Source organism: Polypterus senegalus, chromosome 3, assembly GCF_016835505.1.
Source record: "Polypterus senegalus isolate Bchr_013 chromosome 3, ASM1683550v1, whole genome shotgun sequence".
In the NCBI taxonomy this organism is placed as follows: domain Eukaryota; kingdom Metazoa; phylum Chordata; class Cladistia; order Polypteriformes; family Polypteridae; genus Polypterus; species Polypterus senegalus.
In genome coordinates this window covers 222,713,686-222,734,326 of record NC_053156.1, presented here as the reverse complement: position 1 = coordinate 222,734,326, position 20,641 = coordinate 222,713,686, and the positions used below count along the sequence as shown (strand labels likewise).

Below are 20,641 nucleotides of genomic sequence, written 5' to 3'. Positions count from 1 at the left end.
AAATAATAACTAATTGGCAGCATTTGCATTGACATTTCGGCATCATAAACTAATTGCTTAAATAAAATATTTGAAAACATATCTGATTGGAAATAATTTTCAGTTCTTCACAAAATATTTGGATAATGCTGCCATCGATTAATACAATCGGAATTTTGGACCCATTTGAATGAAACCTGGAACAAGGTAGCAAAGTGCTTGTCATAATCTTTTAACAGAATGGAACGACTTTCAATAACTAGATAACTGGGAAGGATGAGCTGCAGCTGTATTTATTAGCTATCAAACTGGGCTCACACGAGGCACTGCACTCAAACACGCATGCCACCGAATTGACAGACGATGGTGTCGTTGTTTTGACAGCTATACTCACTGGTGCCTGGTCGTGACAGCAGACTCATGAAGATGGTGAAGCCAAGCGACAACACGTGCGCAGCGATCACCGCCGTCCTACGCAGCCAAACATACAGCCAGAAGTCGCTCATTCCCAGGCCTTCGTCCAAACCCCTGTCCAGGTGAACTCTAGGAGGCCTCATCTACCCGCCCGATCAGCAGGGCAACAGGAGGATGACCGGCATTCTTTTGGTCGTGGAACCAGCCGGGCTACCTGAGAACACGCCTATTAAAAAAATCCTAGAGGGAGGAAGGAAGGATAGAAAGCAAGCAACTGAGAGAAGAAACCTCGGGTGACCCCGCTACCTGTATGTGGCTGACGCACGGCCTTCCGGGAATGAAGCGCGCCTCACCTGCAGCCCGGGGCAACCCGTGTGCCCGCCCCTACGCCAAGCGCGACGAGCCAGGCGGGGATGATCCGCGCACTCTCCGAGCGAAACGCATCGTTTCAGCGCTACAGCCGGGCATTTTATGAAATCACTCGTTTGGACGGGTGGCTTGTTTTGCAGAGCAAGTGCAACATTCGCTATCCCTGAGTTGTTGAGCTAATGCAGGCGGAGAAATGGGTGGGTGTAATCCTTAACTTAATAAACATTAATACATATAGTAGTATATTTAGTGTTGCCGCTGATCATACAAGGTGTAATGTAGAACTGATTTAATACATGCAATAATATAGTCATTGTATGTGTTTAATTAAATTTTTTTTTACTCTTTGTACCAAACTGCATTATGAACAGCGCTTCGAAGCCTTCTACCTCAAAACGAAAATTCTGCCCACCACGCTGTTTGAAACGCACATGCGCACAGCTCCTGTCCATGGGGAATCGGGAGACACCTGCTGGACATCATGAAAACCGCAGAAAATATAACTAAAAAAGTGTAAATTGTAATAAGTGGGCAAGGACGGTGCGTCACATATTTGAAATATTAAAATGTGTTAAATGTTTAAAGTATAAATATTCCCAATTGCAATATAATAAAATCAAAAATAATTTCATATTCGTATTCACTGACCTTAAAATAGTCCTAAACCATACCTCACATGCTTGTGTTTGACATTTTGTCTTTTTTTTTTTTTTTTTTTAATCCTCTGGTAGTGTCTCTTAAAGGGCTAGGACCACCTGTGAAGAATTAAATATAACAAATATTGTCCTATTTGTGAGCAGCAACCTTGAAATAGCTTAAAATGACATCCTATGCGCCTATTCCTCATATCCCATTATGTAGTAAACCCCTGTAGTTGGTTGATGTCACCTGAGCAATTTCAAGTCCTTCTGGTCATATTTGCCAAAGCCACCTATTGGTATGCCCTTTGTCATAAGGGTGTCATTTCATCCACAAAATATGGACTAAAAATTGGGGGTTTTGTTTCTAGTGGGCCACAATAGGGGTTGGGCAACAGGGTTAATATTTTGCACAACTAGACATCAAGATGTGTCAAATGATATATCATTTGTGGGGGTTTTCTCATACTGGTGAGTCAGAAGGCATAGGACCAAAAAAACACAAGTGATTTGAAATCATAATTCTTATGAACACAGAAATTAAAACTTAAAAGCAAGGAATATACAGTGCATCCAGAAAGTATTCACAGCACATCACTTTTTCCACATTTTGTTATGTCACAGCCTTATTCCAAAATGGATTAAATTCATTTTTTTCCTCAGAATTCTACACACCAACACCCCATAATGACAACTTGAAAAAAGTTTACTTGAGGTTTTTGCAGATTTATTAAAAAACTGAGAAATCACATGTACATAAGTATTCACAGCCTTCTCCAGAGATGTTCAATCGGATTCAAGGCTGGGCTCTGGCTGGGCCACTCAAGGACATTCACAGAGTTGTCCTGAAGCCACTCCTTTGATATCTTGGCTGTGTGCTTAGGGTCGTTGTCCTGCTGAAAGATGAACCGTCGCCCCAGTCTGAGGTCAAGATCGCTCTGGAGCAGGTTTTCATCCATGAGTGGTGCCTGGTTTCCTCCAAACGTGACGCCTGGCATTCACACCAAAGAGTTCAATCAGTGTCTTGTAAGACCAGAGAATTTTGTTTCTCATGGTCTGAGAGTCCTTCAGGTGCCTTTTGGCAAACTCCAGGCGGGCTGCCATGTGCCTTTTACTAAGGAGTGGCTTCTGTCTGGCCACTCTACCATACAGGTCTGATTGGTGGATTGCTGCAGAGATGGTTGTCCTTCTGGAAGGTTCTCCTCTCTCCTCAGAGGACCTCTGGAGCTCTGACAGAGTGACCATTGGGTTCTTGATCACCTCCCTGACTAAGGCCCTTCTCCCCCGATCGCTCAGTTTAGATGGCCAGCCAGCTCTAGGAAGAGTCCTGGTGGTTTTGAACTTCTTACACTTACGGATGATGGAGGCCACTGTGCTCATTGGGACATTCAAAGCAGCAGAAATTTTTCTGTAACCTTCCCAGATTTGTGCCTTGAGACAATCCTGTCTCGGAGGTCTACAGACAGTTCCTTTGACCTCATGCTTGGTTTGTGCTCTGACATGAACTGTCAACTGTGGGACCTTATATAGACAGGTGTGTGCCTTTCCAAATTATGTCCAATCAACTGAATTTACCACCGGTGGACTCCAATTAAGCTGCAGAAACATCTTAAGGATGATCAGGGGAAACAGGATGCACCTGAGCACAATTTTGAGCTTCATGGCAAAGGCTGTGAATACGTATGTACATGTGCTTTCTCGATTATTTTATTTTTAATAAATTTGCAAAAACCTCAAATAAAATTTTTTCATGTTGTCATTATGGGGTGTTGTGTGTAGAATTCTGAGGAAAAAATTAATTGAATCCATTTTGGAATAAGGCTGTGACATAACAAAATGTAGAAAAAGTGATGCGCTGTGAATACTTTCCGGATGCACTGTATGTGCAGGAATACATAATAATATTACAATTAATTTATATAGCACCTTTCCCATGCTCAGAACGCTTCACAGAAATTCATAGTGACCAACAGGGAATATACAAGTAATGCAAATAATATCTACTTATAAAACTAAATATACTGTAGACAAATACAGGAAATTCAAAGTTTTAATTAGAATCACAATACATACACTACAAGAAAACCCAGAACAAATTACATAAGTTCTGATACAAACCCAAATCATCCTGAGCACCTGGACAGAAAAGGCAAATTGAAAGAAGGGCCAGAATGGGTAAGTTAGACACCTTCCAGAAAAAATGAGTTATTTTTAAAAGAATGAATTTAGTCAACTGATGTCATTCCAAAGTCTGGGAGCTATAGAGCTGAAGGGTCTGTCACCCATGGAACACAAGTTAGTTTTGGGCACAACAAGATTGCTGGAGTTGGTGGACCTTAGTGGGCAGCCAGGAGTGCAATGATAGGGGGGGTTACTGATGTGGTTTGGTGCAAGGCCATTTAAAGCTTTATAGTTTAATAATAAAATTTATATTCAGTCCTGTAAGACACAGGGAGCCAGTGAAGGCAGAGCAGGATGGGTGTGATGTGATGTGTTGCTCACTGTTTTTTTGGTTTTTTTTTTGTAAGGACACTTGCAGCAGAGATCTGAAGCAACTGGAACTGTGATTATGGGAACAGAAGGGGCACCACTCAGTAGGGAGTTACAGTAGTTGATGTGGGATTTAATAAAACCATAGACAAGTTTCTCGGCATTGGAAAAAGAGAGGAATAAATAAAAATGGGATATGTTACAGAGACAGAAGCAAGAAAACCTCCAAATGTGGTTTATGCATGTAGAATAAGAAAGCAAGAAATCAAAAATGACAGCAAGATTCATTGCAGAATAAGAAGGTCTGATGAAACTGTCACCAAGAGTAACTGGAAAACAGCTCATTTTGTTAAGTTGAGCTTTAGTGGCATTTAGCATGACTTCAAATTTTTAAAAGTTCTATATTTCATCCAAGTTTCAATTTTACTGAAGGAAGTTTTGAATTGAAAAAGCTCTGATTAATGTTCACTTTTAACATTGAAATAGATCAGAATATCATCCACATCAAAATTATATTCATAGTGTTGGACTCTGTTAATATGACCAAAGGGGAAGTATGTACTGTAGCTACAGAAGAGCAGAGGGTCAAGGACAGAGCCTCGTGGAACTCCTTGTGTGACCAGCTCTGAGCTGGACCTGCTGTTGTGAGACTGACAAGCTCTTACCTATTCATCATATTGGACTTTAACCACTGGAGGGCAATGGGAGAGAAACCCAGAATGTTCTTCAGGTTTTAGGAACTCATGTTTGACAATATTGATTGCTGCACTAATGTCTAACAGAATGAATATATTGGTTTACCCAAAGTCTGCTGCCATAAGAAAATCATTAATTCCTTGAAGCAGAGCAGAACATCTATGACGAGATCTGAGACTAGACTGAAAGGGTTCCAACAGCTTAGTACAATTTAAGTAACTAGTGAGTTGGAGGGCCACAACTCGCTGATGAACTTTACAGTAAAGGAAAAGGTAAGTGAGAGAGAATGCTGACAATCTGAACAATTTTCAGCCTAAGACCAGATGTTTTTTAAAACTGTGATTTTTCAAAGTAGCTGGCACAGAGGCAGCATCCAGGAATGTATCTATTATTGTTTTAACAGCTGGGATTATGGCATGAAGGCAGCATTTCACGAGTATGACGGAGATTCAGTCCAGTGCACAAGTAGTAGACCCCATGTTACAGAGCAGATCATTAATACGTGCAGAAAATTTGGATAAAGAACTGGATGGAGAGGGAAGACAGAGACAAATATAACATGAAGATGAACTTGCATTAGATGAGTTGTTTAGGTTTAAATTTTATCATGGAAAGAGTGAAGGGATTTTTCATGATCTGAATCGGAAGTGGTGATTGGGCCAAGTGCAGGTTGAAGTAGTTTATTCACCACAGGGAATAAAACACCTTGGTTATTGTGGCCACACTCTACTATCCTGCCGTAAGTGTGTATTCTTGGCTGCCCTTTGATGGTCAGAGAAGACCATGGCATGCACAGTGAGGACAGTCTTATGTGACACTCTTTCAATGCGTTGGCCAGCTGCTTTCATAGATCGTAATTCTGAATTATGCTATGGAGTCGAATGCTTAAAGGAGATCTCCCTGTGATTTAAAGAAGCTATTTTTTGTAGTGCTTACTAGAAGGCTAAGTTATAGTAATTAGCAAGACTATCTAATATGGATGGAAAAAGGGAAGAGAAAAAATGGATCCAACAAGGATAGAGCGACACATTGTTTATGTTTCTGAAAGAAATTTGACATTTACAGGTAAGAGTAGAAAGAGACACTAAGAAAGTAAAAAGCAGGGCGGCCCAAATCAGTTCTGTAAGTGTTGCCACGATATGAACAGACCAGTGCCCATATTTATCAAGTGTCCCAGACTAATGGTCCTTGTCGCTACTCGATCTGCGGTGCCTACCCAATTTGCGCACACATGCACACAAAGATAACCTGAGCCACGCCCGCATGCACACGCATGCACAGAGCTTTACTATTACAACCCTGCCCGATTTGGGTTTTTTTACTTTGTGACATGAGTCCCCATTCAATTTGTCTCGCGCACGCGCTCTCTGCTTAATTAAAATTCATTTCACGACGCTGTCTGATTTGTTCTGGGCACGTCTGATGTTTTACGACACACGTCACTCGTCAGGTGTGAATTATAGCCTACTTGCAAGTCGTTTTTGTGTTGTTGTTTATCTCCATTTCTAAATGTACTTCTTACTGGAAAAGATGGCAAATTTTGAATTTTATAACATCTTGGAAAAAGATGTGTTGCCTGAAAAATTTAACTCCAGTCGAACTCATGTCCTACTCTTAGAAGTATCAGGTAATGATCCCAGAAATGAAAATAGTATACAAGTCTGGAAGATGATCAGCAACACTGGAAGAGTGATCATTGACTTATAGCCGTGGTTATTTAATAATTATTACTTTACAAGGTGCTTCATATGGTCATAACCACAGGAAGGTGATATTTTTGAAATGGTTGTAGATCTTCCTTTGTTACATAAATGTGTCCATTATTGGGCTTTACTCTCATTTGGTCACATTTGGGTGTTTCGGTCATTTCCTCTTACTCATTACAGTATTATTTTTCTTGATGTTGTTGCAATCAAGTTGCAGCAGTTGCATGCAGCTTAGTGCAGTGTCCTATCTTTTTATGTTTTCCTTCTTCTACTGCATTGAATTCTACTTTTATTATTATTGTTTGTGGTGAAGACCTAGTGTTAATACCAGAAAACTGCAAAACATCATCATGAGTGGCAATTTGCGTCAAAGGGTGCCGTAAAATCAAGATTCCATTCATTCTCAGGTGCTGCCTTCTACTCTTTGTTGAGAATGGGAGTAAAAGACTTTGTAACTTCTTCTCATGTCCCGCTCTGAGGAAAAACAAATTCTTGTCCTAGTCAGACTATTGGTGCAGGTCCTAGGAGTAATTCTGTGACTCTTCATAAATATGGGCTGATAGGTCTAATATCTGACCACCAGAATGGGTGAGAAAATTAACCTACTATGCCAAGTTATTACTGTCAAGTAGGGATAGGAATACATATTTAGCAGCAAATACTTTGATCCATTTTAAGTATTTCTGCACAAACCAGTTTGTAACATGTGCAACTGATTCTCAACAGTGGGGTGTCTCAGGGCTGTGTTCTAAGTCCTCTGCTATAGTCCATCTATACATATGACAGCATGGCTGCACATGACTCCTACAGCACTGCCAAGTTTGCTGATGAAACAGATGTGGAGAGCCTGATCTCTAACAACAATGAGGCAGCTTATCTTTGATTTCCCAGTGCCTTTAACACCATTCTGCTTCATTGACTAGGGGAAAAAGCCCAAGACTCTGCATCTTGATACCAGCACAAACTAATGGATCATGAGCTACCTGACCAACAGAAAACAGTTTGTGAGGCTCAGGGACTGTGGTATGTAATACCTGAGCATCTTAGGGAACAGTCCTGTCTCCCTTCCTGTGAATCCTCTACACAACAGACTTCCAGTACAATAGTAGAGCTTACCACTTACAGAAATTTTCAGATGGCTCCTCCATCATAGGCTGCATTAATAATGCAGAAGCACTTCCGGGTCGGACAATATATAAAGAACTGCGAAACATCCAGCAGGTGAGCCGGAGTCAGGAGGCAGAGGACAGAGTTTGCTGGGGGGAGTGGAGGAGAAAGAAAATAAATAATTGTGTGGTGTATGGTACTTTATTGCTTATTTGCCTGTGGCTGTGGTGACTAGAGAGCACTGTCGCTCCTCTGTCCTGACAGATAGACACTGACAACACAAGTTAAAAGCACCAAGAATTGATTTATTTCTTTTATATTCTTCACAGTGCTGGGTGTTTGTTTTGCAGTCCTTTATATATTGTCCAACCCAGAAGTGCTTCTGCTCTCCTGTCCATGTGACTTGCCAGCACTTCCAGGTCAGAAGGAGAAGTCAAGTTTTCTATCAGACCAGAAGTAGTTCTGGCCTTCTGTCCCCGTGACTCAATAGTACTTCAGGGCAATGTAAAAAGTATAAGTCCCCAGATCCTACTGCAGTGTCTTCTAGCGGCACCTACGGTACCCAGCAGGGCTGTGAAGCTGAACTCCAGATCCCGTGGTGCCCTGCTGGAATCTGGGTCATGTTATACTGCAGGGAAGTTGCCATCTAGCATCTCGGGAGAAGCAGTATCTAAAAGTAGCTGCCTTCCCCAATCCTTCCATTCTCAGGGCGTCCCGGCTGGCTGTCCCTTACAGGGGATGAGTCAGAACACAGGAAGGTTGTTGAGGATGTTGTCTTGTGGTTCAGGAACAACAACCTACAACTCAACATCAGCAAAACAGTGCAATTCCAACAGTCCAAGGAGCCTCTGAGACCAATCACCATTCAGGGGAAAGACGCAGAAGTGGTGAGTACCTGGGGTTCACATAAATGACTGGTTTGACAACAAAGTGGTGCTATACAAGAAGAGCCAGAGCAGACTGTGACTGTACTTGCTAAGGAGACATGGGTCTTTAGATGTGTGCAGCAAGCTGCTGGAAATGTTCTATCAATTCATAGTAGCTAGGGTGGTGTTCTACACTGTGGTCTCCTAGGGAAGCAACTTGAGCTCAAAAGAAGCACATTGTCTGAACAAACTTATGAGGGAAGCCTGCTCCATCACAGAGTGAACCCTGAACACACTGGCAGCAGTTGTGGAAAGAGGATGTTAGTAAAATTGGATGCCATCATGAAAACGTCCCTCCAGGAGACGATCTCTTGGAGCACTTTTAGCCACAATAATAATAATAATAATAATAATAATACATTTTATTTATATAGTGCCTTTCCTATGCTCAAGGCACTTACAGAATATAAGAACGGTAGGGCGTACAGTATATAGCATTGTACAAACCAAATAAATAAATAAACAAGATTACAACAGTGAATTCAGAGAAAAAAATAGCCTAACAGACAACATAATTGATGGTCTAGCGCACACTCACATACAGGTTACATGAGCATCTTGACAGATAGGTAAACTGAGAGAAGGGTAATAAAGTCAAGTAGAGCTAAAAGCCTTCCTGAACAGATGAGTTTTGAGTTGTTTTTTAAAAGAATGCATGGAGTCAGCTGATCTGATTAATTTTGGTAGGTCATTCCAGAGTCTGGATGCTATACAGCTGAAGGCCCTGTCACCCATGGAGTGTAGATTAGTGTGGGGCACAACAAGATTACCAGAATCAGAGGACCTTAGTGGGCGGGAAGGCACATAGTGATGCCACAGGCTCATTCCACCATAGTGTACTAAAAAGCGTCTTTGTGTGTCTTCTCTGCCCACTGCTATCAGGCAATTCAAAGCTTCCTCCCAACATACACTTTAAGTTCATTTTGAAATATGTACACTGTATACATTATTTTTTTATTTATTGATTGATTGATTGGCTGCATTATCTGTCGTGTGAGTCTGTCTCCTTTTTTTATGTTTCTGCTGCTGTATGCATCTGAGTTTTCTGTGACATTAATAAAGTTTATCTAATTAAATCTAATTTAATCTGGATAAACTGGAGAATCTATCACATTGGTGTCATGACAGTCTTCTTCTGAAAGTCAGAAAGACCAAGGAGCTGACTGTGGATATTTGAAGAAAGCAGCATAGGCCACCACTTCAGTGTTAATAGTACTCTAGTGGAGAGAATGGAAGTTTCAGATACCTCATTCTTCACATCGTGAAGGAAGAGACCAGGGGCCTCATGTATAAACAGTGCATATGCACAGAAATGTCGCGTAAGAACGTTTCCACGTTCAAATCGTGATGTATAAAACCTAAACTTGCCATAAAGTCACACACATTTCCACGGTAGCTCATGCCTTGTCGTACGCAAGTTCTGTTCTTGGTTTTGCAGACTGGCGGAACCCAGCATCAAAGCAGTGCTACTGTTCCTGTGTGGTTTCCCTTTCTTTTTCAGATCCACATCCCTGAAGCGGATTTCTAAATACACTGAAATTAACCACATATTGTTTATTAGTTTAATGCATCTGATTGTTATTAACCTGTAACAATACTGTATAATGGTCCACGGAATGGTCAAACTATTCTAAATACAATAGCTGCTTTAGCGTTGTTACTCTCACTGCACCACTCGGAGTATTTATATCACTGTATCCGAGTGTACAGCAACTTATCGGAAAGAGAATTATCAGTATACAGCATCAAGCATACGCTGCCTCAGCCATTCGCTATTTGAACTGCTCTCATCCGACCAATGCTTCAGAGCCTTTCCTGTATGGACCTCGCGGTTCAGAAACAGTTTTATCCCAAGAACTATAAACGCACTCAATCAGTCCATCAAGTGCTCCTTGCAGAACTGTTTGTACTTGGAAGTTTACAGTGTGGTAATTGTACTTATGATACAGTTATAATATTGCACAACCTGAGCCACTTTATAAAGCGCATATTTACATATGATGACGATATCATTTTTAAGATGAAATGGAGCAGAATATATTTATTATATTATACAGATAAAACTTTAACTTTAACTACACGGTGCCGCAACGTCAGCAAGGAGCTTGAGCTTCGTTCACGGTTTATTCCTGCCTCACGCTGTATTCTTGCTGTGGCTGGCGCGACACTGGAAGGATAGATGGATAGAATAATTAAACATTACAAACATATTTAAATGTTCCTTAAAGGTTTTGAAGAATGGATTCTGTGTCCTGTCAGAGGAAGAGAAAGCCCGGAAGCACGTAGTGATTCACACACATAGAGCATATAGAAGATCAAATACAAAAACAAAGCATTTAACGTGCTACTTTAGTTATGATGGGATTTGAGAAACTAGTAAATTAAACGATTTTAAGATGTACTTTATGATATTCTACTTTAATGACAAAATAAACTACATGATTAAAGTGGAAATTTCGAGATTAAAGTTGATATTTCATGCTTTTTTCACACTGTGTGCCTTTTTCTTCTCTGTACCCTAATGAGCTTTCATATGACACTCAGACGGTGGGCTACGACTCGTCTTTTCACGGCGACTTTGTGACAACTTCTTTTTTATTTTGGCACTGTGTGACTTTGTGAACTTGAGCTTTCGAGTTTCTCCGACACGCTATGTCACTCGATCAACTTCCTTTTGTTGTTTATACCACTGTTTAAACCAACAAATAGTATGTTATTCCTTGCCTCCACTTTGGTATTCGCTGAAATTCTTCTATTTCCCCCCGTGCTTTTGCCATTGCCTTTTCACAGAACACTGAGCTTAAGGGCTATTTATATTGATTTGCATATTCAAAAAATGGCGTACTTCTGGGAGGAGTTGAGGTGGGGCAGCAGGCGCATGCATGTGTGTTAATTTCCACACTGTTAGCAAACACACAGATTTATGCATCTGGATTTTTTTGTGCATAAGTACATTTCCGCTTTTGTGCTTACGTCATGTTATAGTGCGAATTCTACGCAAGGCGTTATACATGAGGCCCCTGGTCCAACCACACTGATACCTTGGTAAAGAAGACACAACAACATCTTTCCACCTCAGATTCCTCAAAGGTTTATGCTGTACTCCCAGATACTGAAGAACATGTACAGAGCCACCAATTAAAAGGAGCTTGACAGGAAATATTATGGACTAATATGGAAACGGCACATAGCAGGATCGCAAGGCTCTGCAGAGAGTAGAGTGGTCAGCAGAATGCATCATCAGATGTGCATGCACTAACCTTCAGGACATCTATATTAAGTGATATTGGACCAGGGCAAAAAAAAATATCTGTGACTCCAGCCATCCCAACAATGGACTGTTCTCTGTGCTGCAGTAAGGGAAATGTTACCGCTGCCTGAACACCATTTTATTGTTTTGAAGAGGAACATTAAATAGTCCATATGCATCCTAAATGAGGGACACTGTCTGGAACCACATGATGTCCTATTACTAATTTACTTGTATGAAGTTATTTATTATTTGTGCTGTTATTGATATTTAATTTTTATTGCTTATTACTCTTTATATTCTTCTAATGCACAGTCTTACCAACTAAGGATTTCACTAAATATTGCACTGAGCATAATTGTATGTGGAAAATAACATTGGATTTTTTTGGATAGATTTTTGATTCGAAAAGAGAAATCAATAGGAGCAACCACTTGTCAAATTAGCTTTTTAGAATTGTTTATTAGAGACGAACACAAACGAATTGCTTGTCCATGAACTCCTGTGTTTTTGCTGTATGCTCACGTGGACACCTCAGAAGAACTTGGCATTTTAAAGTCTGGCTGGGGTCAAAAGCTTTACCAAAGATGTGTTGTCTGAGCAAATGTGTATTAAGATGGAGGTTATTAAAGTACTGCAGGCCTGGTAGTTGAAATACTTTTTATTGGGAGTCATTGAATATGTGCAAGTGTTCCCTTTGATTAGTTGGCATCTCATCCAGCATTGTTTCCCACCATGCATTCAGTGTTGCTAGGATAGTACCAGTTTCCCGTGACCCTGAACAAGCTAAAAGAGGATACAAAATGGAGAGACGGCTAATTGTTTTGTTCTGTTTTTCAATTTGATTAAAAGGCGTCTCATGTTTCCAACTATTTAGAATCAAATTGCAACATGAGACTAAATGAAAAAAGGCATGCATCCATCTATTATGCAACCTACTTCTTCCAGTTGTGGAGGACAATTTAACAAATCCATCTCAGCAGGCATGAACCACTTCTGGACGAGGTGCTAGTATTTTGCAGGACACTTTCAAGGTGTGTCTATAAATGGACTAGATTCTATGCCAGGAATAGCTTTATTGAAAGGTTGTTTCACATACAGTACCACTTCAGATGCACAGAGGTGATAAAAATGGCCAGAACACCACCAAATCCATTCAGGGCACAGATAATATTTTATACTTAGCTTGTATTAAAATGTCTATCAGCATACTAATCCACACTCAGGCACTAGCAGGAGACCTGCAGTTAAAATTAGCTGAGGTGCTCTGGCTGCCAACTTGTCCAGATGTTGTTGAAGCTTACAGAAGTTTGGAATTGGCAGGTTATAAAGGACTACAATTCACAAGTTCCAGGTTTGAATAGGTCAGTAGTTTTGGTGCTCCAGCAGTTGTTGGCCCTCAAAGACCATTGTGTGCTAAAATGTTTTGCAGCTTTAAGATAATATTGTTTGGTGCAATAAACTAATCAGTGTCTAATTTGGAATTAATAGGAAAAACCTCTGAAATGGATTAATAAAGAGTTAAAAAAGAAGCTGCAAAGGCAAAAAGAGCTGTACAAGGTTTATAAGATTAATAACCCCAATGTGACTCGTAGGGCGTATGAGAACATGAGGGCCGTCATTAAGAAGGATATTAGGCAGGCTAAAAGGCAGTTAGAGAAGAATATAGCAGATAAGGTGAAAGATGACCCAAAGAGATTCTTTCAGTTGTAGGAGGAGAATGGGCATTCTGGATGAGATGGGGAAGAAGCCTTTACCCGGATGAGGGGGCCAAAACAACAACACAGATATATACGCTGGCAGAACAAATAAATAACTTTGTACCTGGCCTGTATAAGTTAATGGAGGGACTAGCAGAAGCCGATAGTCGGGAGTTTGTTCCATCCCCCTTACACCAGATGGCAGTGGTCCTTGAGTAGGAACCCAGTTGGTAAACCCACATGGGTACGTGGGAGATGAAATCTGGAAGTGCAGCCCTGTCGGGGTCCCTGGGAATCAGGAGAAGACACTGTCAGAGGTGGACCTCCCTACCTACTTACCCAGAAGTGCTTCCTGTAAGACATGGCAGGACACTGAAAGCACTCCTTGGTCCAACATAAAAACGAACCCACTGCCTTGCATAGCTCAGTCAGGGTCGAGAGGTAACGGGCAACACTCAATTGGAGGAGAGAAGGAGGGAAAATTGTGTGATTTGTGTTTGATTTATTGCATACTTCTGGTACATTGCTCGGAGAAGGTCTGAGAAGGTGCATTAAGGAAAAAATATCCTTTATTATATTAATGTGTGGTGTATTGCTGGGTCTGTGGCTTGGGTCTCTCTGATGCCCCCTTGAGGTTACACAGTATTTTAGTAGTAAAAGAACAATCATGGTGGAGGTAAAGTCTGGAATAGTAAAGGAGAATTAAAAAATAAAGTGACATAGCAGCTCACTATAAACTCACATTTTTGTGAGGTCTTCACATTTGTGAAAGTGGATAACCTCCCATCGGTAAAAGGGACTACTAAGAATGTAGTGAGTGATTTGGAAATTGTAGAGGGAGAAGTGCTGCTTAGATTAAATAAGCTGAAACCTGACAGATCACCAAGACAACATAATATTTACCCTCGAGTTCTTAAGAAGGTTAGTAACTGCATACTGTATATAAACCCTTGATGCATATTTTTACGAAGTTACTGCAAACTGAGGAAATTCTGAAGGTCTGGAGAATTTCAAATATTATTCCGGCAAATAAAAAGGGTGACTTGGGCAGATCCAAGCAACTATTGGCCAGTAAGCTTAACATGCATCACATGAAAATTAATGGAAGGAATTATTAAGGATAAGATTGAGCAACACATGCCAAAGACAGGAGTTATTCTGAACAGTTAGCATGGGTTCAGAAGAGAGAGGTCGTGTTTTACTAACATGCTGGAATTCTATGAGGAGGCAACAAAAGGATACGATCAAAGTGGAGCTTATGATATTATTTATCTGGACTTTCAGAAAGTATTTGATAAGGTGCCACATGAGAGGCTGGACATCAAACTAAAAGAAGTGGGAGTTCAGGGTGATGTTTTTAGAAGGGTGCAGAATTGGCTCAGACACAGAAAGCAGAGGGTGATGGTGCGAGGAACCTCATCAGAACTGGCTGATGTTAAGAGTGGTGTTCCACAGGGGTCAGTGCTTGGGCCGCTGCTATTTTTAATAAATATAAATGATTTGGAAAGGAATAACAAACTGGCTACGTTTTGAAATTATACCAGGATAGGTGGATTGGCAGATAATCTAGAATCCATTTAATCATTATAGACGGTCTTAGAAAGCAAACAGTCTATGGCAGATTTGGGGCAGACGAAATTTAATGTCAGTAAATGTAAAGTATTACACATAGGAAGTAAAAATGTTAGGTTTGAATACACAATGGGCGGTCAGAAAAATCGAAAGTACACTGTATGAGAAGGATTTAGGAGTCATAGTGGACTCTAAGCTATCGACTTCCCAACAGTGTTCAGAAGCCATTAAGAAGGCTAACAGAATGTTAGGTTATATAGCACGATGTGTGGAGTACAAGTCCAAGGAGGTTATGCTCAACCTTTATAATGCACTGGTGAGGCCTCATCTTGAGTACTGTGTGCAGTTTTGGTCTACAAAAAGGACATAGCAGCGCTGGAAAAAGTCCAGAGAAGAGCGACTAGGCTGATTCCAGGGCTACAGGGGATGACTTATAAAGAATGAAATAAAAGAGCTGAGCCTTTACAGTTTAAGGAAAAGAAGATTAAGAGGTGACATGATTGAAGTGTTTTAAATTATGAAGGGAATTAGTACAGCTGATCGAGACTGTTATTTTAAAATGAATTCATCAAGAACACAGGGCCACAGTTTGTAACTTGTTAAGAGTAAATTTCGCACAAACATTAGGAAGCTTTTCTTTACACAGAGAACCACAGACACTTGGAATAAGCTGCCAAGTAGTGTAGTAGACAGTAGGACTTTAGGGACTTTCAAAACTCAACTTGATGTTATTTTAGAAGAATTAACTGGGTAGGACTAGCGACCTTTGTTGGTCATCCAAAATATTCATATGTTCTAATTAGGAGCTTCTCCTCTCCAGCGGAAAAAATAGATAGAAACAAAATTTTATCAGGATTTCTCCTGCCAAGGCCAAAGAACTGTTTTTGTCACAGTCAAATGGAGTATAATAATGAAAAAGCAAGCATGTACAATTAAAAGGAAAAGCAAGCACTGTAACTGAATAATCTATACTAATAAAAGGCAAAGCCCTCACTCACTCACTCACTCACTCACTCACTCACTCACTGACTCATCACTAATTCTCCAACTTCCCGTGTGGGTGGAAGGCTGAAATTTGGCAGGTTGATTCCTTACAGCTTCCTTACAAAAGTTGGGCAGGTTTTATATCGAAATTCTACGCGTAATGGTCATAACTGGAAGCAGTTTTTCTCCATTTACTGTAATGGAGATGAGCTTCAACGCCGTGGGGGCGGAGTTTCGTGTGACATCATCACGCCTCCCACGTAATCACGCAGTACATAGAAAACCAGGAAGACCTCAAAAATGCGCTCAAGAAAACATGCATTATATAATTGAGAAGGCAGCGAAACAATAAGAAGCGAGTTCTGCTACTTCGGAAACAAAGCACGATGTAAACCTACACTTTAAATTAAGTTCATAGACAGGCTGCCGCTGGCGTTTGTAATTTAGTGCCTGCCCATAGAAGGCCGTCCGTCAGCGGCAATCCAATAGCAAACTGCCACGGGTAAATATTCACGGGTGAAGGACTGTGCTTATGGAGAGGAAGATGAGATGGTCAGGGTGGTGTTTGAGACAAACTCAGCGAAACTGCGAGAGAAAGTTTTAAGTGCCAGGACTAAGGTAACATTTAAATACAGCCATGGACATAGCACGAGATGGCACCAGCACAGCTGGGAACCTTCGATGCAAGTACACCGAGTGGCTCACGTGAACTGACGCAGTGCACAGATAAAAGCAACAGTTCCAAAGAGCTGAACAAAACCGAATTACACAGTTGAAAAGGCAGCAAAAATATGAAGCGTCTGATAAGCATATTCATAAATGCAGCTACTGTGGAAACAAAGCACACGGTGGAAAAGTCAATGTCCCGCTAAAGGAAGACAGTGTAAAAAAAACCCGTGCATGCAGTGTGTCAGGTCTCAGATAAAGAAGAAGACGAGCTGTTTATTGATGCAGTAAGAAACGAATCGATGAATGAAACCTGTCATCTTTACAACGATTGACAAACACGGAATGTAACTTGAACACAACACATCGTACAAATACGACCCTGATTGAAAGAAATAATGATAATCAAATCCTTGATGACAGCAACATTCAATAACACTCACAAAACAATTACTGTATATTGACAATCATGTTACGTTATTTTTAAAATGTTCCTTTTCTTTTCATAACTTCTACTTCTCCACTGCGATACGCGGGTATATATTTAAATGTATATATATACCCCAATCTACAGTACATACTCTCGCATAAACAAGCCACATGCTGTGGCTCAATTGTAGAGTCTTCGCCTCTAATGCCGACATTCGAGGTTCGATTCCCGAGAGGGGATGCACTGAGTATGTACGCGCTACTGATTCATTTTACCTTCGCATCTCCTTGGTTTGGGACGTATGAAAAAATATTCGGTTAACGCAGAATCATGTTACGTTATTTTAAAAGTTTCCCTTTATTAGCACAAGCACAGCTGAGAAGCTTCGATGCATGTACTCCATAACGCGTTAAAAAAATAACGCATTTAATCACACTTTCAATTCCAAGCAAACGGAACTTTTGTCAATGCATCATTTCCTGGTACATCCATTACACTGATGCACACATCACAGCTACAAAAATGTTAGAGTCGGAATAAAGCGCGTTCCTACGACTGATCATTTCGACTTCCCGAGCGAAGCCTTGATAAAAGCATGGTTTTGTGCACAATGAAAAGCAAGCAAAATTAGATGCATTACAGAAAGCGGACTTTGTGGCTCTTACTGGGGATCATTGGACTTCCGTGACCGTTAGTAATTCTAATTACATCTAATTACAAAATGTTCAATGATCACACTGTTTTAGCCTAATGTACAAAATAATTTTGGCTAAGGTTACTCAGAGTTTAAAGATTAAGTTGGTCAAATTACCTTTTATGTTTCTGACTTATTTTTTTCAGAAGAAAAACTGCACTTTATGTTGAAATTTTGGTTATTATTATTTAAAGACAATACTATTCTGAAAATCTACTTAAAGTACTTAAACTACCACTTTATTTTTAAGTCTGCCCAATTTTAACCAGGGATGATATTTTTGTTTCTGTTTTGAATTCAAATGCAGTTTAAAGGCTTTTTTTCAGAAATTAAAAGAGCTTGAGTTTACAATATTCATGTCCATGTCTATTATTTGATTCTGTCGCCCACTAAAACACTTTTAAATTAAAAAAAAACCATTTGCGATTTGGGGCAAATTTACGTGTGCGATTACATACGATTAATCAAGATTAATTCTTACACAGCCTCTAATTAATTGGATTAATTTTTTTAATCGAGTCCCACCTAATATATATATATATATGGATATATATATGTAGATATATATAAATGTGTATATACAGTATATATGTAGATATGTATATGTGTATATACAGTATGTATATATGTATGTGTGTATATGTATATATATATAACTGTGTATATATATATATATATATATATATATATATATATATATATATATATATATATATATATATATATATGCCAGGAACACTCATGACAATGACAAAACAATTACATTGTCAATCATGTTACGTTATTATTAAAATGTTTCCTTTTCTTTTTACTTCTCCGCTGCCAATCGCAGGTATTTTGCTATATATATATATATATATATATATATATATATATATATATATATACAGATATATATAAATATATATACAGATATATACAGATATATATATATATATATATAATATAGATAGATATGACAACAACACTCAATATCAATGACAAAACAATTACATTAACAATCATCTTACGTTATTTTTAAAATGTTTGCTTTTCATTTTCATAACTTCTTTAACACACTACTTCTCCACTGCGAAGCGCGGGTATTTTGCTAGTTAAATATATATGGTACGTAAAAGAATCATTGTTCAAATGCATGAGAGCAAAGCACACTAAACACACAGGCCACATGGACGCACAGAATATCATTGATCTTCATGGTTGCACATACAAACACACACTTCCACTCTGAGGGCCAATTTATAGTCACCCACTAAACTAACTCACACATTGTTGGTGTTTCAGAGGAAAAAAAACTAAGGACATGGAAACCCCACTTCCCTTGAGTTGTGAGGCATCCGTGCTAACAAGTATGTCACTGAAATGTTTCAAAGTCTAAACTGTCTCTTTTGTTGATTGTGCAGGAGTTTACTTCCACGGTCTGCGTCTGTCATCCAGAAATGAAAGGAAGACGCAGCTATGATGCCTGACAGAAAAAAACTCCAGATATGAAAGGGGAGAGTACCATCTGAGCGTCAGCCACACATCTTCATATTCTTTGCACACTGTTATCATAGCCTTGTTCAATTCCATTCATTTTTCTATAGCACTCTGCACTGAATTCAGGATCATAAATCCATATTTAGAACAGCTACATCTTCTTCTTCTTCTTTCGGCTGCTCCTGTTAGGGGTCGCCACAGCGGATCATCTTCTTCCATATCTTTCTATCCTCTGCATATTGTTTTGTTACACTCATCACATACATGCCATCTCTCACCACAGCCATAAATCTTCACTTAGGCCTTCCTCTTTTTCTCTTGCCTGACAGCTCTGTCCTTAGCATCCTTCTCCCAATATACTCAGCATCTCTCCTCTGCACATGTCCAAACCAACTCAATCTCGCCTCTCTGACTTTGTCTCCCAACCGTCCAACTTGAGCTGACCCTCTAATGTACTCATTTCTAATCCTATCCATCCTCATCACTCCCAATGCAAATCTTAACATCTTTACAGTTACATATTTACACTCAAAATGTGTCTGTCTAGGAGCTTCGGCTTGACACTGAATGAATGTAAAGAGAAAGTCTATCAAATGAAAGCTTTCTAACTGTATCAATAAACAGTCTGGTCAAAAACGTGTCTTTGTCATTAAGTAGAGTGTGTTCAACGTCTTGCCTGCAGTGTCTTTTTTAATTTTAAAATTAAAAGTTGGGAAAGGGCAGGTGGGATAAATGTTAATGCAGGATAATGGAGAGATCCTGTTGGCATTTCCAAAAAAGAGATCTGGAGACTACTTTGAGAGGAAAAAAGCTGTGGTGCCCTCAGAGGCAGCCTGCAATGTTTAAGCAAATAAAAGTGAGATGAAATCAAAGAGATCCATCTTTTAGTTAAAAAAAAAAAAATCATGAAAGCATCAGCACTAACCTGCTTCAGCCATGTTATTATGAAGAAGTCAAACGTTGTATACCATTCTCAAACCTGCTTAGTCATAAGTTACTTTTCCACCCAGATTATCAGGTCTCCTTTGACCTGGTGTCCTCATATTGACGCTTTTTCACTATGGCTGGAGCTTTGGGCTGTAAACCACATGAATACATTACGTTACCCTGAGCAAGACACTTAATGTGCGAACCAAAAATATATACAGTCAACCCTCGTTTATCACGGTTAAGCCGTTCCAGACTCTGCCGCGATAAATGAATTTCCGCGAATATCGAATATTTTCGCAGTTAGAGCATATGTGTTTTAACATTATTAGAGCCCTCTAGACATGAAATAACACCCTTTAGTCAAAAGTTTAAACTGTGCTCCATGACAAGACAGAGATGACAGTTCCATCTCACAATTAAAAGAATGCAAACATATCTTCCTCTTCAAAGAAGTGTGCATCAGGAGCAGAGAATGTCAGAGAGAGAGAGAGAACCAGAGAGAGAGAAAAGCAAACAATCAAAAATCAATAGGGCTTATCGGGATTTTAAGTATGCGAAGCACCACCGGAAAAAGCAGCTGCAAGGAAGGGAGCAATGTGAAGGTAGTCTTT

General features: G+C 39.8%; 1 protein-coding gene and 1 long non-coding RNA gene across 5 annotated transcripts in view; one reads left to right on the top strand and one right to left on the bottom strand.

Moving 5' to 3' along the window:
* The window catches only part of LOC120525892 (cytochrome b561 domain-containing protein 1), a 31,720-nt gene extending 30,575 nt beyond the window's left edge, over positions 1 to 1,145 (bottom strand). For all 4 annotated transcript variants that reach the window (XR_005633037.1, XR_005633038.1, XM_039748565.1 and 1 more), the window contains exon 1: positions 374 to 1,145. Coding sequence is in view for 2 of the 4 variants with exons in the window: in XM_039748565.1 (XP_039604499.1) it covers positions 374 to 536 (163 nt within the window). In the remaining 2 variants the exon portion in view is untranslated. The remainder of the gene's footprint in view (positions 1 to 373) is intronic.
* Positions 1,146 to 3,277: 2,132 nt separating this feature from the next.
* Positions 3,278 to 19,467, top strand: LOC120525893. The gene is made up of 3 exons (XR_005633039.1): positions 3,278 to 3,575; positions 3,929 to 4,858; positions 19,025 to 19,467. It is a non-coding gene; the product is annotated as an uncharacterized LOC120525893 (long non-coding RNA).
* The last annotated feature ends 1,174 nt before the right edge of the window (positions 19,468 to 20,641 follow it).